Source organism: Cheilinus undulatus, linkage group 5 (assembly GCF_018320785.1).
Source record: "Cheilinus undulatus linkage group 5, ASM1832078v1, whole genome shotgun sequence".
In the NCBI taxonomy this organism is placed as follows: Eukaryota; Metazoa; Chordata; class Actinopteri; order Labriformes; family Labridae; genus Cheilinus; species Cheilinus undulatus.
This window is the reverse complement of record NC_054869.1, coordinates 32366387-32390609: the sequence shown is the minus strand read 5'-3', so window position 1 is coordinate 32390609 and position 24223 is coordinate 32366387. Positions and strand designations below refer to the sequence as shown.

The 24223-nt window shown below is 38.5% G+C and overlaps 1 protein-coding gene across 1 annotated transcript in view; it reads left to right on the top strand.

The window, feature by feature from the left end:
* The first annotated feature begins 4279 nt into the window (after window positions 1-4279).
* LOC121510473 (integrin alpha-2-like) overlaps window positions 4280-24223 on the top strand; it is a 32014-nt gene continuing 12070 nt past the window's right edge. Inside the window, exons 1-18 of the mRNA XM_041788522.1 lie at window positions 4280-4374; window positions 5556-5679; window positions 10993-11102; window positions 11357-11448; window positions 12028-12142; window positions 16640-16767; window positions 16888-17036; window positions 17131-17281; window positions 17738-17903; window positions 17990-18066; window positions 20995-21133; window positions 21512-21657; window positions 21738-21881; window positions 22121-22324; window positions 22986-23116; window positions 23222-23385; window positions 23689-23840; window positions 24017-24127. Coding sequence (XP_041644456.1) covers window positions 4329-4374; window positions 5556-5679; window positions 10993-11102; window positions 11357-11448; window positions 12028-12142; window positions 16640-16767; window positions 16888-17036; window positions 17131-17281; window positions 17738-17903; window positions 17990-18066; window positions 20995-21133; window positions 21512-21657; window positions 21738-21881; window positions 22121-22324; window positions 22986-23116; window positions 23222-23385; window positions 23689-23840; window positions 24017-24127 — 2349 coding nt within the window. The 5' untranslated portion in view covers window positions 4280-4328. The remainder of the gene's footprint in view (window positions 4375-5555; window positions 5680-10992; window positions 11103-11356; window positions 11449-12027; window positions 12143-16639; window positions 16768-16887; window positions 17037-17130; window positions 17282-17737; window positions 17904-17989; window positions 18067-20994; window positions 21134-21511; window positions 21658-21737; window positions 21882-22120; window positions 22325-22985; window positions 23117-23221; window positions 23386-23688; window positions 23841-24016; window positions 24128-24223) is intronic.

Here is a 24223-nt window from a genome sequence, read left to right as displayed (position 1 = left end):
GAAAGTGTCTTGAATGTGTCTTAAACAAATGAATATTTTAATCTAAAAGAGTAAGGCTACATCTAAATAACTGACAAAGTAAACGCTTTGCCCTACATTGTAAATTTATTCAGTTTCTATTATGTTGGAGTGGTGGGAAAAAATATAATGGACAATGGATACATTAAATCAAAACTTTTATGTAATAAGATGTTGAAACTAGGAGATGAGAAACTCCCTCCTTTTTTATAAAGACCTGATCCTGTGATTATAAATAGCCTCCAAACATCCAGGCTAACTTCAAATGATGTATGATCTTCAAGTGGGGATTTTTAATGATGTGCCCCCACTGCTCCATTATGTCATAGCCCGACAGGAAAACAGACCACAGGCTTTGCTGTTTCCAGATACTTCCTTTGATTGTTAGTCATCATTTAAGAAACGACACTGCCTAAAACTTCCAGGGCTGCTGTTAGTAGAAATAGTGTACACAAAAGAAGGAATGATGTATCCTGTCAGAAAGAGAGAGGGAATTTACACCGTCTTGGGCTCATTGTGCTTATTTTTCACTGCAGTGTAAAGTAGATTCTTTCTTTCTCTTTCAGAGCTTATCTTTTCCTTACAAATATAGAAAAAGCAAAGCCTTGTTCTGGGAAATGCTGAGCGTCACTACCACACAAATGCTTGACCTTGCTCGTTTTGAATTCACAAGGTGCGCTGGCTAACCAGATGACTTACACATCGAGTCATGCCTGCACAAACAGAGAGGTGGGTGACGGGGTTCAGCTGCTGAATTAGGTCTTTTGCTGTTTGCTTCCAGGGAAACTGAACCTATTGTATCAGCTAAACTGAATCACATAGCTGAGAGTTGTTGGTCTGTGGCCCACCTCACACTCCAACAGTTTAACTTCCTGTTACAGACTGATAAAGATCCTCTAATGATTCTATTATTACAGTCCTAGTATGTCTGAGATGATCAACCATAGGTAACAGACAGTTTCATCAGAAATCAATCCATCTGTCCATCTAGCTGTCCGTCCATCCGTCTGTCCATTACTGTTGGTGGTAGTGGTGGAGGGATACAGGATGAGATAAGGAGTAGACTTCAGAAGAGCTGGATCTGCATACTAGTGAGATGGAATGGAGGTGACAGGGCTGGAGGAGGGTTGCAGCAATCTCATTGAAACCACATCTGACCGGGACAGAGAAGAGAACAGATTTCCAAATATGACAGCAGCAGGATGATGAGTGGAAAGAAGTCTTTACAGAGTCCAGTTTATGTAGGAAGTGAGTAAATACCCATCATCAGCTGAAACCAAGCTCAGGAAGACAGAGAGAGCAGGAGAGGGGGAGACGTGAATGAGTGATGACTCAAAGACTGATGAATAAGGATGAAATGATCATGCTGCTTGATTTAACACTACGCTTTATTTAATTATCATCATAGCTATTTTCTCAGAACTTGCATTCTGAAACCTGCCAGCATAATGACAATTTAACTTCTACCCTCGATCACTTCATCAGAGGAGAATTACTGCTATAAACTACTGCCAAAAATATATATTAAATAAATTCTGTACACTAATTATGGTCATTAATTGCATGGCAATTAATGCATAAATGCTGACAGTCCTGGATAAAACAGCAAACATTGCTTTGTTTAAAGCTACAGTGTGTGTTGGGACAATGTCTCTCTATGTCTGGGCTTTTTAGATAGATCATATTTAACACATATGGTTCAGGATCATCATCCTCTAGTCTTATATTAATTTATAATGAAACTGTTTTTGTGTCATTTTGTATTTTTCTACTGTCTTAAACAAAGAGTAGTTTACTTCCTGTTTTGATACAGACCTGCTCTTAGGTGGGTCATAACATGTACTTTAACATGGAAAAAGGAACTTGCCATGGATTGAAAAGGAAATAAGGAAATTGCGAAAAGGTACATGTTTGATAACACAATGGGTAGATGCCTTCTGACTTGTCCACTGAGCTGTCTGAGGGGTTTTTAAATTAAATGAGACAATAAGGATCAATGGTGTACTTATTTTACATCACTGTGCCTGCAGGGAAATGTTGCAGTGGCTCAACCAAAGCGTGCTGAAAGCATGCGATTTATTGGATTTTTAATGATTTAATGCACTCATTATGGATCTTAGTTAATCATGATTAATGTAATTAATCTTGACAGCCCTAGTAAATACTGATAATCACTTTACTTAGCAGCCTCTGCCATCAACGTGTGTGGCTATGGAGTAAATGGGTAAGTGTATATAAATGGGTAAGTGTATTAAAAGCACAAGCATTGCAAAAACTCGTTCGTTTATAATTTACTCAATTGAGCTGATTCATTCACGGCCATAGATACCTCCATGCTGCTCTTCTTTGCAGTTGAAGGGTCTTTAATGAAATATTGTGGTCAATTATATCACAGCATAGCACTTGGCTGCTTATGTGATCAGCCTAAACTCATATCTGTGATTTAAGGCTTAATGTGAATTATTTAGACGGGTGGAGAAGTCTTATTATATTAACTCATCTTTGACATAGGACCAGGCTAAGAAGCAGAGGTATGAAAACAAATTCTGATCATTTTTCTCCATGCAAGAAAGGCTGTAGGATTATACTGCAGCCTTGATGTATAGGGTGTTTAATTTGCATTCTTCTGAGCATAATACACAGCATCAATTTAATGAAATCTTTTCATCTTTTCACCGGCTTCCTAATCCAGACTATTATTATTGTAGTGGTGCTAGTGTCAGAGTAAAGAGGAGGTAAATAGGCTTTGAGGTGTCACCCTAGTAGGGGAATAGCAGCCTCTCGAGCATTAGCACACTGTGTTTGATTACTAATAACAAAATTTGTCCACTTAAAGGTGCAAAGTGAAAGAGCATAGTTAACTACACTCACATTACAACTACTGAAGTGCTCTTGTGTAAAGTTTTTCACTCCCTCAGTAGAGCTGCTCAGAAGCTGACTGGGGTTATATTGGGCTTTTTTTCCAAGCCTGACCATGTGAGTGTGAACATGGTGTTCCTGAAAATCTCAGCTTACATTTTAAACATTTAACAACATCATTCTAGTAAATTCCCTGATATCCTGACTTTCATTAAGATAGAAAAGGAATACCCTAACCCAAAGAACTCTTTAATTTGACCCTCTGTGCTTGGTAGTAACCCACATCTTTCAAATTCCACTACCCCGGTACACAATGCAGGCTTTTTGTCACAAATCTGTGGCTGAGATGATGTCATCAGGGCTATTTTCTCACATATCCTCCAGAGTCTCAGAGGGCATTATAAAACAGCCTTTGGTTGTTCTTCCTATCGGATTTTTTTTTTCATTGAATCTGTGCTGTTTCCCTTTAATGGTGATAATAAGATTGTTGCCTATAGTGACTGCATCATAAGTTTTTTGGTCTCAGTAGATGTATTTGATTCCTTAAGCAACCAGCTCCAGCTGGCATTCTTTCCAAAACAGCCTTTTGGAATGAAACCACAAGTTGAAAAATAAATGCCCTTTCACCATCTTGCTCATTAACACTCCCTTTATGTTCCTATTATGTGTCTTACATCATTGTTTTCCAGTAAGAAAAAATAGCTTTGGTCTTTGTTCTAACATAGTGAAGTGCCTGTAGTTCGGTCTTCAGTTTTATATGTTCTAGATGTTCTGAATTCCAACAGAGAGCCATTTGGTTTTGTTTGTTTGCCTTTTATTTAATCAGACATATCTCATCTAGACATGTATCTCTTCTGTCAGTCAAGCAAACAGAGATCAGGGCCTGAGAAGAGCACTTTTAATTAAAGGGAATCCCATTGTTCTGTAATAACCAAGTGTCCCAAACATCAGGGAGGGGTAAATACAAAAATGACAGGGCTAAAGATGATGGAAGACGGGGCATGCATCAAATTGTTAAATTGTTATAGGACATCTGCTGATTTAAGAGAGTTTTTTCACTCCTGTTGTGGCTCTGGAATAATTAAAAAGGATTTACTTTAAGGCTAATTGGCGTGAGCTTGAATTGAACAATGACATTTTTTTAATCATACATTTACTCCCACAAGAACTCGGATTAGTTTCCACTTTGATATTCATTGTTAAAGCCATTCGTTCATTCCTTGATTAAAGCTACATTTCTTATCCAGCCAAACTTTATTACAAACTTCCCTTCACGCCCCTTGAGAAATCTTGGGTCAAAGTTTGCATCCTCAGGTAAGAGGAAGCCTCTATATCCTTATATGGAAGTACATCCGGTGCGTCACCGCTGAGTCTGAGGGCTGTGGTGCCACAACTTTGACAAGTGCGGCAGCGTCATGTAGTTACCTCTCTCAAATGGAATAAAGACAACGATGGAGATCGTCTGGGGGAATATCTTCTTTATTTTAATACTCACAAGTAAGTACTGAAGTTGATTTTTCGACGTTGAACCTGTTATTTGACATTTATCTAGCAAAACAATAAAAGGGAGCACATTATCGCGAGCTTTTTTTTTGTCGTTTTCATCAAATAGTGGCGTCTTCTTTATGTTTCAGTTAGCCTCGAATGTGACTTTCAAATGATTTCATACGTTTTTACCACGTATGCAGAGCACCAGAGGAGTGTGAACACTAACTTTGCGGTCGTTTTGACTCAATGAATCCTCCTGGAAGTGCTTTTATTTTGAATTGGAACGTTTCCTCTATATCCACCAAATGCATGTTCCGTTTTTAGTTCGGTACGTTAAATATTTATTGTTTTACCGTGCAGCACATGGCTCATAATGGAGGCAACATACGTGCTGTCTGTTTGCACCATAACCTCAAAGCTTTCAAGCAGCAGCCAGGCTTTTAATTATCCTCCTGTGTGCACATTCTCCTCTCCTGAAGTGAGAGCAAATATGATTGTGTTGTGGGGTTTGCAGAGCCCCAAGAGGAGGCAAAGTGCTACTCTATGCTGCAGGTAAACAGGCGTGGCTGGAGTCAGTGTTAGTGAAGGTCTCCTGAGTCCAGCACCCATCCACATTCCTGGGACTGCTGATTGAGGGGAAGGCAGGCTGAGAGCTGCCTGTACAGGCTTGTGCTTCTGATACTGCATCAGGACTTACTCAGACAAATTCCATATCCTCAGGGGCTGTGTTTAAGGAGAACTGTGTCTATGAAGAAACACTTTTCTGGGATGAGCTAAGTCAGTAAATGCAATCCTCAACTCTTGGTTAATGCTGTGTTCTTCATGTATAGTTGGCATTTTTATTGGCTTGCCTTGCTTGCATGAGTCAAACTGATGTGGTTTTTTAAATGTTTATGATTCAGCCACAAAAAACACCTAAACTCAAAGGAGGAAGTTAGCGTTGCTTAAAATATTGTTTGAGCTACATTTAACCTCAAACAGGGTCGTAATAACAGCTCAGAAGTGAACTTTTAAACCAAAGATCCAGGATCAAAATGTAATAATCAGAACACTGTAGATTTGAATGCATTTCTAATGTTTTAAATAGGCTATATCTGCTCCAGTAAGATCATTATTAAAATCAAAGACAATACTATGATGGTGTTCAGGTGTTATTACTGTCAGGTAACATGTTGTTTCTCTTCCTTTAGCTGACAGAATCCTGCACTCCCAGTCCTTCAATGTCGGCACTTCAGGTGCAAAGATTTTCAGCGGACTAGCTTCGGAGGAGTTTGGCTACACAATTCAACAAGCAACAAACCATGAAGGCAAATGGTATGGAGTAAAGCCATTTGTTCAAGTTTTCATGAAAGAAAGGAGGGATGCTTTATTGAGTAACATTAGCATCCCTCCCAAAATGCTGAATTCGTGCTATGTTTTTTTTTTCTTTTTTTATTCTCTTACACATTAGTGAAATGAAATGCTGTTCAGGTCAAGCGCTGCACCTTTTAAGGGGTGTCCAGTTGATTGTTAACCAGTTCTTATTACTTTGCAGTGTTTTTGAAATAGCCATAAACGAAAGAAAGATAAGAGCTTCTCTATGGTGTACATAGTCATTCATGCAGTGGGTCTCTTTAGTTAATACACCTTACCAGGTAGGGTTTCAAAGTGCATGGAGGATGAAATAAAGTCTTAAAGAACAAAAAAATCTAGCAACCCTTGTAGTTTAGAGAATTAATACACCTTTCCTCCAGCCTAAAAGAACCAAGTTTCACTGTCAGCTATGTGTTGCTTAGGCTTTAAAGGAAACTATATAGGTCCATGCTGACCTATGTGCTTCAAAAGGTTGTGTTAATGATCAAAAATCCTCACACCTCATCAATAAGATGCTACAGGATCTCGAGTTAGTTTAGTTGTTGACATACTGTTTCACTTCTGAAAATGGTATCTGATCTTTGCATTGGCATCACTTAAAGCAGAGTCTTCCTGGTAGTAGCAGTATCTAATTTGCAAGCAAAAGCCTGTGTTTGTAGGGGATGCACCCGGTTATCAGGAGAGTCTGAGCTTTCAGTGGCTTGTAAACAACTCTGAAAACTGTCACCAGCGAGCTGTACAGCTGGCACAATAAGGCATGGGGCTGAGGACTTGTCCCTTTATGTGAAAATGTAATTTAATAGTGAATTTGCAGGGACAAAAACCTTGATTTAAGTAAATGTCACTAAATGTAGGTCCAGTTCAGCTGTATCAGTTCTCTTTAGCTTGAGAAAATGAAGGATGGTTGTTGTTAGAAGCCCTCTGCTCTGTTGTACTGCTGTTAGCCTTGCCAATGATATAACTGTTGAGAGGGCAGCGTTGGTCTGTCAGTCTGCCACTCAGTTCACCACTCTGATCGAGATTGGAAACCCCCTGAACCTCTGGTACAGATATTCATCCTCTGACTTTTCCTCTACTATAGCTACATGTTAGCTTTAGTATTTTTTACTAAAATATTGGTATGCTCTGAACATCAAAGCATCAGTGTGCCTCATTACAGTTTTGCACACACAGTCTATAGGGTTGGGACAAAATAAGGATACAGCAATGCATCATCACCCTGACTCCTATGATATAGTCATCAGATCCTTGGTGCCAAATATGGACACTTAAAGGTACAGTGTGTAGAATTTGGCTGCATTTTGCTGAACAGAAATGGTGTAAATGGGATATAATGTTTATAAATTTGTGTGAAGTATGTTAAAATAAGTGCACAATCATCCCCTTTAAACTTTTGTTTTCTTTTTACAAAATTAGAAAAAAGCTTTTTATACTTACATTACCGTGGGTCGCCCTCACGGAGGCTGACATAATGAACCGCAATGTTGTCTACGGCAACATTTTGGGGACAGAAAGAGCGAAATGCGATTTTTAAATACGAACCTGTCCTGTCCTGAAAGCTACCTGGAAGGCAGTTGGAGAAGAAGACTGACCTATAATATATAAAAATAATTTTAACTTTTTGGTTTTCACAGGCTCTCGTCACTTAGTGATGTGATGTTTTGGTAACAGATCGGCTCATTCTAAAATCTGAACGCTAGATGTTGCTAAAATTTCAAATTCTACACGATGAATGACATGCTTAACTGAGTTTCTTACTTGTTTTACTTGTTGTGTCTCTACTAAATGACTCCTCATGGGGGTACTTAAGGAGTCATCAAGTAGGGTAATATAAACAGAAGTTAAATAGCCAGAGAACCAAGTGACAGTGGGACTTTGCTGACTTTGATACAAGGGATTGATGGTTCGAATCTCAGTCAGGGCAAACATCCAGTTTGGCCCCTTGGTCCTTAACTCCTGGATCACCTTTCATATGTACGTCACTTTGGAGAAAAGCTTCTGCTAAATGCCATTGCAACATTGCAAGCAGAACTTTGTGGGGTAACATCAGACAATGGGGAACAGACGTGAAAGGTGAAATGATGAAGTGGCGATGCTCATTTATGCTCTACATTTGAAATGCACATGGATACAGATGGACCTTTCTTTCTGTACCCTGCATCCGCTTGGTCCCTTTTCATCCATTCTCTCTAAGCTTACAGAGATACAGACCAAATATTGCAACACCACTGTCAGTCGCGGGGCAGTGTTGAGCATTGCAGCCAACAGTTCAACCGAGAGTAGCAAAACACAATGAATAATCATTTGAAAAAACACGGCACTGTTTTCCAAGGAAATATCACTGAATATTGAGTGAGGGGATTAGTTTTTTTAATGTCCACTCAAACATAAAAGATGCATGTCAGTATGAGAGAAATGTTTTTAAAGTTTAAAACACACAGATCAATTTCATACATACTTAGAGCATAAATGAGCCTTTACAGTGCACTGATGACCCATTGGATGGGTCGTATCTGATACACAGAGGTTAAAGCCCTCTAAGTAGCCTGAGTTCAAGTCCAGCCTGCAGATCCTTGCCCGCTTGTGACTCTTACCAGTGGGACTACTCAGTTAGATTCCTCTCTGATTAAAGGTTGAGATGGACAGTGCTGGATTCTTGATGATATGCGATACACCAATATTTACTAAATAATTTTTTAAATATAAATCATTTAAAACACACAATTTAAAGTTTGTGGTTGAACAAATTTCAGTCCTTAAAACAGTCTTTGTGTAAGGAATGATGATGGATGAAGAAAAAGACTTCAGCTGAAGTAGGTCTGTTGGTCCAGCTTAAAGCTCCACTAATTTATTTATTTCTACCGCCAGTATTTACAGCTGATATAGGGAGGCTTTTACAGCCAAAATACTGGTTGTAAATATCAGCAGAAATTTTCATATGCTGACACCAATAATTCACTTTTTATGCTAATGTCTGTTTCTACTGATAGCACACCAATATTATTGTGCATCCCTAATTAAAAGCAAGTCTTCCTGCCCCACTCTAAAAAAAAAGAAGTTTTGTAAGAGATAAAAACATTTTTAGGAACTATTACATTCACCAGTTAATCAGAAATCATGAGGTATCATCATGATTGTCTTGCAATATATCAGTCACTGCATGATCCCTGTTTTGCAATATGTTTGCATCATATTATATCACTTTATCGTATTGTATTGTGTCTTGTACTGTATTGTATCCATACCCTGCAGTATCCAGTGGTGTCATGTCATTACACAGTAATCTATCCGTGCAGTTTATCAGCTTTATGATCTGTATAAACTATGTTCAATTGCACCATCCCTTTTAAATAAAAATAGCATCGATCAACTCTGAATTCCTTTGACCCCATCATTCACATGTTTGTCAGGAAAAAATATATACAGCAAATACATCAAATTCGGAAGTTGTTTTTTACTGTTTTACATTTATCTCCACTGAAGCAAACCTTTAAAATCTTTAAATACTATCCTGCATTAATTGTTACTCTCAAAATACCCGAGACGCTCTGTTTTGTCTGACATGCTGCAGCCTGCATGTGTCACACAAACAACCCTGTCTTGTTTAAAGCCTTCTGCACTTCACTCTGCTGATTTGTAACGTTTAGTTAAACAGTAACTGAACTCCTCACTGATGTCTGGATGTTGTCCACTCTGAGTCACAGTCTCCCAGAGTCACTCACTGTCTGGAGGAGTGTCCTGTTTGCATAACTGAGGGGATTGTACAGTGTGTTATAGTGGTCTCTCTGACTGTACTCCATATTAAGATCCATGAGAAAACAACAGGGGTACTTCCTGTTTCCTCTCCAGAAAACTTCTAAAGAGGAATAATGTGTCTCAAGTCTTCTGCTTTGTCTGACACTGGGAAAATATCATTTTATTGAGTTTGGGTCATTTCAGATCAGCTTGACAGCAGTTTTTGGGACTTTTCAAATTGATGTTTAAATTCTAAGCAACAGCATCAACAACATATAGTTACAGCTGATTGTTTTGATGTGAGGTGTTTAAAACATCAGTGTCCAAATATTTTTCCCTGAGGGCCACACAGAAACATACAAGGATGACTGGGACACTTGATACTTCACCTGTAATGTACACCATTTAAACTTAGTAAAACCAGTCAGATGTAGGATAATATGAGCTTAGTAGCTGAATATGCTTGAAGATAAAAACAAAAACAGCTTACATCACAGCTTTCCGTAGATGGATTACAAGGCCATTCATTGTTAAGGATTTTGGGATGGCCAATCAGATTTCTTGGGGGCTTGCCCTGCATACCGCTGGATCCACTGCTGGTCAGGTTGATATTTTTGCTACATGTAGCATGACAGGAGACACCATTGGCTCATCTCTACATTCAGACACAAAAGAAGAGCAAACTGCCAGAAGCTTCCAGACTTTAGGAGTCTTGGCGCTTCATGTTGATTAGTGCGATATGCATTTGAAACAGACCTTAAGACGGAGCAGACAGCAAAGCAAACAAGTGGAATTTATGCTGCTGTTTGTCACTGTATTATTTTTATTCTTAACAAGGGATTACAGATTATTTTTTTGGTTGTCAGTATGTTGGACCCAGGCTGTATTTGGCCCATTAACCCTAGTTTGGACAACCCTGGACTAACGTGTATGTATTCTGTGAACTTGTAATTACTTGTTTGCTGTTTTAAAAGATGTCCAATATAAATGACAGGACCTAACATGTTGGCTCTTGTTAAGTATTAGACCACCCAGACTAAGTGCAAAATTAGACAGACTAATACTTGTTCTGATTAGATATTGTTTTTGTATACAGACTCCAAGGTTGCTGCAATTACCTGCAGGTTCTAAAATGCTTAATAGTGACATAAGTAGGAAAATTACAAGTACTTTAACTCTCTGTATGACTTAATCTAGAAGTTCTGTAAGCATGTTAGACATCAGATCATTTAGATGAGTTTTATTCTGGGGTGTAAAGTAACTAATTACATTGATTCATCAATCTTGTTACCGGGCAACCAGAGCAGTTGGCAGCATGAAAGTTGCACTCTTGAGTTATAGCTTTGAATTGTAGTATTATTTCACAATTAAGTTGACAACATATGTTGAAATCGAAATTCTTTCTCTTTGGGAAATACACATTGTACGCAGTATACATTATATGAATGATGTATGTACTGTAGAAAGAAAACTGAAAGATGACCCTTGTGTGCATGTTTATCAGAGTAAGAAAGTGATAAATGATCTTTTTTTCTCTAGGCTCCTGGTCAGCGCTCCGTGGAGTGGTTTCGGTGGAAACAGGAACGGGGATGTTTACAGATGTCCGGTCTTAGGGTCCAAAAACAGCTGTGACAAACTCAACCTTCAAGGTGACCTGTGGAGTTTTGTTTCATCTTTGACCTCACTCCAAACTTGGCCATGTACTTTAAATGCTTAAACAGAACTCTCATATTTCCCCCACCTTAAACATCAAGGAAGTCTTTTTGTTCTTGGTCAAATAAATCATGTATCACACCAATTATTTTTTGATTCAAAATTAAAGTTTATCATTGTATAAATTCAAGATGAAACAATCAGAATCTGAATTTAAGTGCTCAAAGTAATTTCCTTTCTAAATCCACAGATTCCATCAGCCTTCCAAATGTCAAAAATATCAATGACAACATGTGTCTGGGTTTGACCCTCACCAGGATGCCTTCAGCCAGTGGCTTGATGGTAAAATGTGTGCTTTATGAATGTATGTGTGCTTTTTCTCACAAAACAAGATACAAGATAAGATTGAAAAAAGATATCTCCCACTATTCAAGGCATAAAGAGATTGAACCTTTTTTCTAATATTATCAACAGTTCATATTCCTTATCAATCTCTTTATTTATTTTTGCTTGGTTAATGATAATGTGCTTAATTGATTGAATTTTTACATCCATACATGTAGAAACAAAACCTCCTTTTTTGTTAGAAGTTATTTTTTAACAAGATGGTTGAAAACATCTGTTAATATCTTAAAGGTCCTGAGTTTGTTTAGATGTATCAACTAAGTAATGCATAAAAGTGTAATGAAGCATGCCAGTGACTCATATTGCTTCAAGTAGTTAGTAAGTAATTAGTACCAGACCTTTTTGCCACTGAATTAAAACAACGACCAAATGACTGCTTCTTGTTTCACCTTCTAGCAAAATACCAAAATAAAACTGTGTTTTTTAAAAAGGAATTCACTCGTAAGCTATTAAAGCCAGTAGAAGTAAAGCTCATCTTCAAGTCTGTTTTTTTCCTCCTGATGTCCTCTGATTCAGATGTGTGCGCCTATTTGGGGACAGCAGTGTGGCAATCAGGACTTCTACCCAGGGATATGTGCAAAACTGAGCCCTCTGTTTCAGCCTCAACCTGCCTTCTCTCCTGCTCTCCAGAGTAAGATCTCTTGCATATTTTTAGCCATGTATAAAATTGTGTTGAACATATGGCTGAGTTTGAATTGTTATTTTGGAAATTAGATATTGTTTGTCTTTGGAGATAGATAGTTGAAAATTTAATCTGTCACAATCTACCTTTTGAGCCACTATCAGTTCCTGAATATTGGTACTCTCTTGGTTCAATCAACAAGAAAAGGCTGTTGCTTGCTGTGGTTTAAAACACATGATCTCATCTCTGATGTTGAAAATGAAGTCAATACAAAGGTGAAAAAATACAGTTACTCAAGAGGCTTGATTACTCATCCATTTTGACAACATTAAGGTGAAGCATTGTGTATACATTTGCATAATTAGAAGCAATGTTGAGCAGAGACCGACAGGTGGGTGTGTTGTAGCTTAAGGCCCACTGCAGCAAAACACCCCTTCAGAAACCAAGGGTTGATATCACAAGTGGTGCATTCCCATATGTGGTGCCAAGTTCAACTCTACTTAGTTTTAGTACCAGGCGAGTCTTTTTCATTTCAGTTACATATTATAATAATAACCTCCTAAATGTAGACAGGGCTGTCATAATGCAAAAGAAATTATGTGAGGACCAGTACAACAACAATAGGGGTCATTAAGGGGAAAGTACACAGCTCTCAGTCTGTGGCTTTTTTTCTCAGCAAGGATAAAAGTTTTGTTCCAGAGGTGGTTTGAGGCAGTGAGATGAAAATAAAAGAAAAGTACAGGGGAGTTTGGGAAGTCATCAGTACAGAGCTGATGCTGAAAGGGGTTTGATATCAGTGTCATACCTTCGAACCTCACCACGGCTGTTACCAAAAGAAGTATCAGGTACCAACCTTAATGGGAAGGCAGAAAAATAAGTAGTTAAAATGAGTGAGCCAGCATCACAGTGGAAAAGCACTGTAAGATGTCATCCATGTTTTTATACAGCCCATCATTTACTTAAATTCTAACATTTAAAAGAAAATGAAAAAAGACACTTTTATGAAAACTCTGATATTGTAATACACTCCTGGTCAAAATTTTAAGACAAGCTGAAAAATTGCAAGAATTTGCATTTTGCACTGTTGGATCTTGAGAAGGTCCTAAGTAGAGTTTCAAAATGCAAAAAGAAGAAATGGGACTGAACCAAAAAATATTTGAGTAAGCATTTTGTTGAAAACAACAATTAAACTGAAATAGGCTGTTCATCAGCTGATCAAAAGTTTAAGACCACAGCCTTTAAAAGCCAAAATCTGTGGATTCAATGTAATTTTCTGTCAGGTATTCACACTGTCATGACTTCCTGATCGCAAAGGCCAAAAATCTTTCTGTCTTTGATCGTGGTCATGGCTGCTGAGGTTGGACTTAAGCAGCATTCCAGAAAAGTGGGAAGTCGGGGTTTTCCAACCTCCAACCAGGAAAAGTGCACTGGAACGCCACTCAAACTGGGAGGTCCTAGTCGCGAAGTCGGAGAAAAAATATCTGCCCTGACTTCACGGAGTTGCTTCAATCTGACGTCACTGAATCTGACGTTCAGCAAGAATGTAACTAAAGACGGCCGTTTACAGTGTGTTTATATACCTCATCCGTCGTTTTTCCGCCTCTATTTGACTGATTGCGAGAAGGCAGGTTTGCTGGAGGTCAGAATGTCTTTTGAGAAACAAAACAAAAAACAGCTTATCATGATCAGCCATCTTTGGTGTTTACATTCATCTGGAATGCTTTGAGGTCGCAACTGGTACAATCCAAGTGGGATAAGTCCGACTTCCCACTTTTCTGGAATGCAGCATTAGTGTTATGGAACAAAAAAGTCAAGGAGCAGACCATAGATATGGATATGTAGATGACGTGTCCGCCATCTTGGAACGGGCGGGATTAGCGAACGCTCAATGTAAATGCACCCACTTCACCTGTAAAATCTGCCCTACCTTGCTTAATCCTGAACCAATCTACATAAAATTTGTTTTGTTATAAAGCTGAAAGCTTGAACATGATACTGATTACTTACTGGATTTAAATCAAGGTACTGATTGTGGGTCTGATCAACTTTAAATAAAAAAAAAACCTATTATGTCTATGATATGTACAGGGAGCATCAGATGTAATCAAATATTTAGAATCTATAATTAGATAGTTTTTGTTTCTTCAAATAGATTTTTATAGATAATTTCTCTCCCTCTCATCTTGCAACTGGCCTTTAATCTATAGGCAGGCATACACTGTGAGTCGTCACGTCTTTTCTCACTTGATGATTTTTGAGTTTGCATTGTGTAGTTTGTGAGGACACAACGGCCAGTCTCGGCTTAATTACTCATGCAGGGGATGAATTTCTGACTTAAATGCTCGCAGAGCCACGAGCAGATTCTGAAACGTCAGGGCATTTTTCCAGTAAAATTTTCTGAGCGGATCATCAGATGATCCGTGGGGGGCAGAGAGAGGGAGCTACATAAGGAAAACTAAAGTCTCAACAGTCCTGACAGGATGAGTCATGTAATTTCTAATTTCTCGTGATTTTTTTCTTTATGGTTCAACAAAAAGTGGCAAAACAAAGAAGGAAAGATCGAAGTTAAAGCTGAATGTTCCTGGCTTATTTGATCATCTTTATGTTGTCTAATAAGCCTAAATCAAACTGATATTCAGACTGACAGTACAGCACGCCGCACACTGACTCTCTCTCTGCGGTGCATATAATAATGCTTATCATCAAAACGAGAGAATTTTCCTGCATTTAAGTCAAATACCAGTCTTCTGATGACTGATTAATGGGTCTTTGGGATAGCAGAAAATTAAGGCAATCATATTTTTTGGAGTGGGTGATAAGAACATCGTGCTTTACTAACGCCAATAAATTTATATGACTTAGTTGTATATTTTAAGTATTGTACTTAATAACATTATTAAAATAACACTGAGTAAAAAAATAAATACTTAAAGCCACAACAAGGAGGTCCAAGCTTTCTGCCAGCAACATCAGAATGACCAGTCTGGCTTTCAACAATCAGATGACGGTCAGTACTTGCACATATCGGGAGAAAGATTCCACATTTCCTTCCAAAACAGCGGGTGCATTGTACTTTAAGTAAGGTAAAAAGTTATAATAAACAACCCTGTACATATTTAAGGCCAGAGCACTAACATCAGAGTGAGAAAGCCATCGTATCTGTGGGCATCAGCACACGAAGTTGGCATTTTCATTGCTGTCTGCCCATATAACTCTGTTTAACTTTCACTCTTTTGACCGTGCCAAGATGGCGGCCACGTAGACGTACCGTCAGATAGCAAACGTATACTCTACGTCTTCGATATCTATGTGGCAGACCCCCCAAAAATTTCTACGACACTGAGCCGGATTATCCGATTGGTTGTCCGTCAAGACACAGGACGATCCTCGACTCAAATTAAGGCTGTTACTGGTGCCGACTGTAGCCCAATAACCGTCAGATGGCATCTGTGAGGGAAGGGCTTAAAAATACAAATAACGTCTTCAAAGGCCTTGTCTCCTTAAACACCACAAAATTGCCTGTTTAGATTTTGCAAGGGAGCACCAAACATGGGACATTGAAAGGTGGAAGAAAGTTTTATTCTCTGATGAAAAAAAATGTAACCTTGACAGTCCTGATGGCTTCTGGCGTTACGGCCACGACAAGGAGATCCCACTTGAGATGTTTTCTACGTGGCACAGTGGAGGAGGCGCCATCATGATCTGGAGTGCTTTTTCCTTCAAAGGAACAATGGAGCTTAAGGCCATGCAGGAGCGTCAAACAGCAGCTGGCTATGTTGAGATGTTGCAGCGGGCATCCCTTTTGACCGAGGGCCCCTGTCTGTGTGGTAATGACTGGGTTTTTCAACAGGACAACGCTGCAGTTCACAATGCCTGCCTGACAAAGGAGAATAATGTGGGGAATAACAAGGGAAGTTTACAAAAATGGACATCAGTTCCAGACAGTGGATGCCCTTCGTGAAGCCATCTTCACCACTTGGATTAACGTTCCCACTAGCCTCCTGGAAACACTTGCATCAAGCATGCTGAAACAAATTTTTGAAGTGATCAACAAGAGCAGTGGAGCTACTCATTACTGATTCCTTTTTTAAAACTTTTATTTCTGTTTTCAAGGGGTTTTCATTTTTTTTTTTCAGCAATGGTCTTAACCTTTTGATCAGCTGATGAACTGCCTATTTCAGTTCAGTCGTTGTTTTCAATAAATTGCTTACTCATTTTTTTTTGTTTTTTTTGCTCACTCCCATTTCTTCTTTTTGCATTTTGAAGCTCTACTTAGAACTTTCTCAAGATCCAACTGTGCAAAATGCAAATTCTTGCAATTTTCCAACTGGTCTTAAAATTTTGAACAGGAGTGTATTGTAAACCTCATGTGAATTTCAAGTCTGCTAAATAGCATTTTTTTTCTATTTTTCTCTATTTTGGCATAAACTGAAGCTAGATTTGAGCACTCAATGAATACTTCTTAAGTACATTTTTTATTATATGTCTTGTCAAAACATTTTGTAGAATGTGGAGGTCCGATGGATATTGTGATTGTTTTGGATGGCTCCAACAGCATCTACCCGTGGGATCCAATGACTCTATTCCTCGAGAAACTGATACCTGCACTGGACATCGGGCCCGAAAACACACAGGTGAAACGCTTTCTTTTCATCATCCATTACTTAAACTTTAAATCAACTTTAAATCTCTGAGTAACTTTTCTGTCCTTTGTTTAGAACTATGCTTTATTAAATCATTCTTTGTGTTTTCAGGTCAGCGTTATTCAGTACGGTGTCAATGCCAGGTTTGAATTCCCACTGAAACAGTACAAAACCAAAGAAGAGGCGATCGCTGCAGCATCAAGAATTACACAAATGTATGGTTCATCTACAAATACCTTCCATGCCATTCGATATGCCAGGTTGGTGTTGCAGTAACACTTACATTTATTTTCCTGATGTTGTTTTGAAAGGGAAAAAATGGTGTTTTGACTCTTTTGTGTCCATTCTGGTCAGTCAATGGGGATTCCATCATAGCAATGGTGGTCGGCCCAATGCTGCAAAGGTACTAGTGGTCGTCACTGATGGGGAATCACATGACAGTGCCTTCAGAGATGATGTTATCGCCGAGTGTGAGAAACAAAGCATCACACGCTTTGGTATTGCTGTAAGTTATAATCTACTCACTCTCATTGTATAAAGTTTTATTAAACTTATGCAAATAAACGGCAACCATCAGATAAGTGTTCAGTTTTGCAAGATACAAATTCAACTTAATATCCATGAGTTTAATCTTTGAGTTTTACTGTCGGGTTTGACCATCATTATGCTTGTCTGAATAAACTCCATGGCTGTACAGTGACATGTTAATTGTGGGTCACTGAGAACATACAGTATATCCTCGGGCATAACTCTGTTCACATTAGTGAACTTGTAACCAATAACTGGGAATTAATAGTAATTAAAGAAAGGTCCCTTAAGACCGGAGCATTTCTATCAGTCAGTATATTCCCTAGGCTTCATTTTGAACAGTGTGGAGGGAGTCTAATAGAACAACTCAGGATCTTTCAATGGATTACTTATTTTTCTTTTTAAACTCTGAATTTGCTGTCTTTCTTCTCAGGTCCTGGGTTATTACATCAGAAACCAAATCGACACAGAAAACCTGATCAAAGAAATTCAGTCGATTGCCAGTAAACCCACAGAAAAGTACTTTTTTAATGTGTCAGAGGAGGCAGCCCTGTCCACTATCGCTGGGACACTGGGGAACCGCATCTTCAACTTAGAAGGTGTATACTATTATTTTTCTATTTTTTATTAATTTTTAATTTTTGGGTTTTATTCTGTTTTTTACACTATGCTTTTCTCCAAAAAGGCACTGGGAAAGAGGGTGACAACTTTAAAATGGAGATGTCACAGGTGGGATTCAGCGCTCACTACTCCAGCAGACAGGTACAAACCTCTGTCATGTACACTGTAAATCCTTTTCAATGTCTAAGAATTCACTATTTCTCTCTTTAAAATCAAATTTGCAAAAGCACTGCAGCTGCAAAAGCAGGAGGCTGTAAAAACAAGATTAAGGCAGAGAGATGTGAGATGTGTGGGCATTGCACTGATGTTAATACAGCAGTATTAACCTTCATTTTCTACAAGTGTCGAGGCATGCAAGGGGAAAAAAACAGCACAAACAAGCACATACAAGAATCTGGCATACAGTGAAACATGAGGGCACTGACTAAACTGTTGGCAATGACAAATTATTTATGCGCTGACTAGTTACTGTTAATTTTGAATGTTCCACGTGTAGACAGTTTAGACATAACTAATGTTTAAATGTCTACTTTTTACCTATAGTGTTATTATAGGTGGTAAGCATATTCACTGAAAAAGGGCATTGATGATGAAGGTTAAATGGTTTGTTCTCACTTGTTCACTTCCTGTTAGGCATTGGTAGAGGTCGTCAGAATGTTTGATTCTTGGATATTTTTCCATACCACTTGTTTCAATACGCTACACACTGTGACCATTGTGATGGTAGTATTTAAAAGGTACCAAGGATTGAAAAAAAACCCCATAGATTTTATTAGACAGATGTTTGTAGGAGGGGAACAAGTTCAGGCAAAGTGCATGCAATTATTAAAAGATTTCTAACATGTTTGTGCAAAGTAGACAGCGTGCTGGTGATTCCATCCATTTTTTTTAAATTATTAGAAACAAAAAAATCATATGGTTTTGGGGGCCTAGAACTTCTATTGTTTTTTGTAATGGTATTGAAACAGGAATTGATATTATTACATATTAACTAGCATCATGTTAAGGTGTTAAACCCAAGTATCAAGACCACACTAATGAAGAAAGGAACGTGGGAGGAGATATTTTAGTTAACTCCACTATTAAACACGGTATCTATGGGCTTGTAACTCCTAACAGCTGGTATTCAGACTTTTGCAGGAGCTATGAAATAAGAAATGCATACTTAGTGGGGATGCTGAGTCAGCCTCCACACTAATGTTCTTCATGTCGGCCATTTTTATTCTTCCGTGTCCGCTATCTATTCCTTCATACTTTGTTGCATCAACTCCGTTCAAACTTAAAATTTTAGCTTCTTCCCTGGACAACTGCTATGATGATGGGGTTCATAGCATGACCATCATCCCTTCAGATGTCCTTGTGCGCTAATGTTAAAATTTATCCAAGAATTCGCAGTGAAGGCTGTCTGAACCACCTTTTTGACTTGCTCTTTATGCATGAGTTGTCGCTTCCCAGACATAAAACACACATCACTGCTTTTAGCAACTTCTGCTGATTCTTATGATATCTTTGGTTTTCTGCTAGGTGTTACAGCTAAAGCTAAAATTGATATTGTCTGAGCCCTACGCTTTGAGTTTTCTGACAGTTCTCTGCATTAACTGACAGCTGTAACTGGCATTACTTTGATCTCAGCTGTGACTTACTGCTTTGATGTCACCATAGCAATTGTTGTCATGCATGAAGACCACAGACTGTAAAAAGAATTTGACAAACCCCGTGTGACGTCAGTTGTCTGCTTACAATAGGCGGACTCAAACGGCTCTTGAAGCCAATCCGCTTGACAGAAACGGAGCCTCTGCCTGCCGAGCTATCTGTCAATCAAATGAGACGCACCAATCAGCTTTCATCCTAAATATAATCCAAACAATTGTGGTACAAAAAAATTCACCCCCATACAGTGGGAGCACAATAAGACACTAGCTAATGAGACATGTTTGGTGTTTTGAACCAGGCTGTAAACCAGTTTATTTCTAGTGTCAAAACTGGCTGTTTAACATGTGTGCAGACGGAACTTCCGGTGTTCCTGCAGCCAGCCTCAAGTGGACACTCGCGATATAGCAATTTTTTGCACTTCTGCATTGGCTTCATTTTTCAGGACAGGAGGTTGCCGCTTGATGAAGACACACAAATCACACACACACATAATCTCCTACTCTTTTATTTATTTATTCATTTTATTTTCTCTTTTTAAAGATTTATTAGGGGCATTTTGTGCCTTTATTTGATAGAGGAGTACAGTGGATAGAGTCGGAAACAGGGATGAGAGTGGGGGACAGACATGCAGTAAAGGGCCCCAAGCCGGATTTGAAGCCGGGCCGTCTGCATATGTGGGGCACGCCTTACTTAGACCACTAGGCCACCTGCGCTCCCCTCTGTTATTTATTTTATTCAAATCTTTAACCTTTAGATTTTATTTAAACTTTAGAGGTTTTCAGACTTCAACCTCATTGTCTTTTACCACATCTTCCTATGATCCTACTCTTCCTTACAATCTTCAGCTTCTTCATCTAATAAGACTATTACTAATTTCTATATTTTGAGCAATGTTTTTACATTTTTCTTAAGTCGCCTATTGCATTCTTCCGCTTTGATGCTATTTTCAGCTATTTTTATGCTTTTTTTTTTAGCTATTTTCAGCAGTTCTTCCACAGTTCAGCTCTCATCATCCCCACGCAATTTCAGCTGGAATTGCATTTTTATCTAGTTTTAAATTTAAGTCTGTGTTATGATACAGTGGGACCAGGGTTTTTGGCTGGTTAAAGAGCTCCTTTACAAAAGTCCTCTTGCTGTACCAAAGCAGGGCTCTTACAAATGAAAAGAGAAGCTACATGTAATTTCCTACAGAGCCTGACCACAGTTTAACCATTTAACCAAGTGTTTATTTTGACATTTAAAGGATGTTTTCCTCTCACACTATTTGCTTCTTGTGGTCATTGCTACTGACAGATTGGTTTCTGGTGTTGGGTGTTGAAAGCCGTTCTGTCTGTGAGAACTGAGCAATGATGTAATGCTTTGACTCAGGGATATAGGTGATATTGGTTTATTGATGTTTGACCTGTTCTCTCAAAGGATGTGATGATGCTGGGAGCAGTGGGAGCCTATGACTGGAGTGGGACTGTCGTTCACCAAAAAGGATCAAAAGTAGACATTCTACCTTCCTCAGCCTTTAAGGAAACGCTTCAAGACCGCAGTGACAGCTCACTACTGGGTAGGCTCTTGTTTTCATGTATGTAATGAATCTGTTATTAGTTTTGATTGTGGCACTTACAACTTTGGATGAAACAATGCAGGGAGTGTAGGATTTATATGTTTGATGTTTAGGTGTAAACATGACAGCTAATTTATTTTGGCAGCCATAGTGGAGGTCTTCAAGTCTTGAGCAAAACTGTGAACTAGTTGAAACTGGCTTGTGACGTCAATTGCTTTATCAGCTCACCACTGCATACCTCAGCCAACCATCTCAATCGTCCTCATTTATTTGAGTGACTCTACGTAGTTATGTTCAACTACTGTCTGATGGAGATGTCCCCAAGTTCATGATGGTAAGTTTGAATATAGTCATCGTGTTTCTTGTGCTCATTTCTAGGTTATTCGGTCACCACATTGAGTGATAGGTCTGCAGAGTACTTTGTGGCCGGTGCACCTCGCTCCAACCACTCAGGACAAGTTATTGTCTACACTGTCAACACACAGAAACAATCGACTATCATAGATTCAGAGCGTGGGAAACAGGTATATTGTAGGTTATGTTTTTTTTAAATATGATATAAACTGTAAACATAGAAAGTACAAACCTTTTGTAAATGTCCTAGATTGGCTCATACTTTGGAAGCGTCCTGTGCTCCCTGGATGTTGACAACGACGGGGTGACAGATGTGCTGCTGGTGGGTGCACCCATGTTCATGAGTGATCTAAAGAAAGAAGAGGGCAGGGTCTACCTCTTCTCTGTCACTAAGGTGAGATAAGCACTTCTACAAAACATGTAGTACATGATGTGAGCTTCTTTTGTGATTTTGAAAGCCAATCAGCATTGCTCAGAATGTAAAGCTGACTTATGTAAGTAACTAAAAAACATTAACAAAGCCTGTGAAAACATCTCATAATGCATTCCAACAAAATCTTTGAAGTAATTGCTAAAACTTAAGTATTACTTTGTTGGTCTCATACCTGTCTGTGTCTGTCTTATCATCTGAAGGGAATCTTGAATGAGCAGGGATTCCTCAATGGTCCACCACAAACTGAAAATGCCCGGTTTGGCATGGCTATCTCTGCCGTTCCTGACCTTGACCTTGATGGCTACAGTGATGTTGTAGTTGGTGCCCCACTGGAAGACAAAGGAAAGGGCGTCATATACATCTACAATGGGGATAAGAAGACAGTAAAAAAGCAGTTCTCACAGGTACAGAGACAAAGCATTTTATATTCAGCAGGCAGAAAAAGATTTTTTATCTCTCTGAAATAATAGAACATGTCTTTGTTTTCATCAGGGTTGAAGCTGAAAGATTCAAATCAATTTGTAGTTGTAGTTCTTTGTAGGATAGTCAGTGTGAACACCCCACAAAAACTAATAATGCATCAAAATCATTTTTGTTGCTGATCTCTCACATGTTTGGGACTATGATTTTAAAGAGATCCCTTAGCCCTCCATCATTTCTTATATGTAAAATAACTATTTTTTATGTATTGTTTCCCTTTAAAAAAGAGGCATCATGTAATCAAAACATATGTGATTAATTGGTTACAAAATCTGTAATTAATAGGATAAGATTAATTTTTACATAATTTTTAAGACTGATTTTGGAATTAGGCATTTTTATTTTGAATAACTTTTATTGTAGGAAATTCAAACATACTATAGACACATTAGAATAACTGAAATTGACATAAATTTATTGTGAAAAAAAACTACTTTCAAAAAATCATAGTCAAATGATGATTAAAAATTCCTCTTTGTAGACGAACATGTTCAGAGTGATTCCTCAAGGTTGAGTTTTTTCAATTTTTGGTTCTCTGTATTTGGAGAATTTTCCTAATTTAACTGTGCTGGTGGCCTTTTTCAGAGAATTGCTGGCTCCAAACTGGATCCTCAGTTGCTGTATTTTGGGAGGTCCTTAGACAGCTACAAAGATCTGAATGATGATTCAATCCCTGACATCTCTGTGGGTGCATATGGCAAAGTTGTACAGCTTTGGTAAGTTTAATCATCACAATATTATAAAGAAAAATAAAGAGTGAGTGAAAGAAATCTTTCTAGAACTGGCAAAGATGATGATTTAAATTTGCACTCCTGTTTCAGGTCCAGAGGCGTTGCATCTGTCAAAGCAAAAGCTTCTTTCAAGCCAGATAAAATCAACATTTTCAACAAACCTTGTGTCATTAATGGACGCAGCCTACCATGTTTCAACACCAACCTGTGTTTTACTGCTGCATTCAGGCCCAAGAACCCTGTTGGACCCATTGGTAATTCTTTAATCTGTTAGACGTCTCAAAAAGATGTATAGTCCTGCATTCAAATTTAAGATCAACTTCTCAGAAACATACTTTTTAGCTTCATGTCGAGATGAGGAACTCAGTACAACTCTTGTGCTCGAACAGTAAAGTTAAAGAGAAGACTAGAAACGCTGTCTATCGCTACGTTATCTGCAGCTTTTCATTCATAACCTCATTGTATCTATCAGCTCAATCTTGGCAAGTGCTGCATTTATGAATCATATAAAGCTGAACTCAGATGGGATCACAGAGTCCTGTTTTTACATGTTTCAGATGTTTCCTACAATTTGACCCTGGATGCTGACTTGCAGTCATCACGAGTGACATCAAGAGGATTGTTCACAAAAAACAATGAACGCTACCTCACAGAAAAGGCAAAGATATCATCTACACCTCTATGTCTACGCTACGAAGTTTATGTTCAGGTAATAAAAGAAAATTGTTTGCTTCTTTGATTTAGTTGTGTGTTACCATCAATGAATACTTTCATGTGATCAGTTTGGTGTGATAAGCCTTGTAGATAAATTACACGACATTGTTTTCCCCTTTTAAGTTTGATAAAATTGTCTTATGATTTGACCAAATCTGGCTCCTTCAACAGGACACACCGGATTTTGTCAACTCCCTCAGTCTGAAGGTAGAAATTGAGCAGCAGAGCGCAGATGTCAACCCTGTCCTCGATATGTTTTCCCCGAGTGCCTGGGAGTTTTTTGTAAGTGACTACTATAACATATCATTATCTTCAGATCTGTAAATGTTTTTAAGCCTTGTCATGACAGATCTACAGGAAACAGATCAGCTGAGAAGA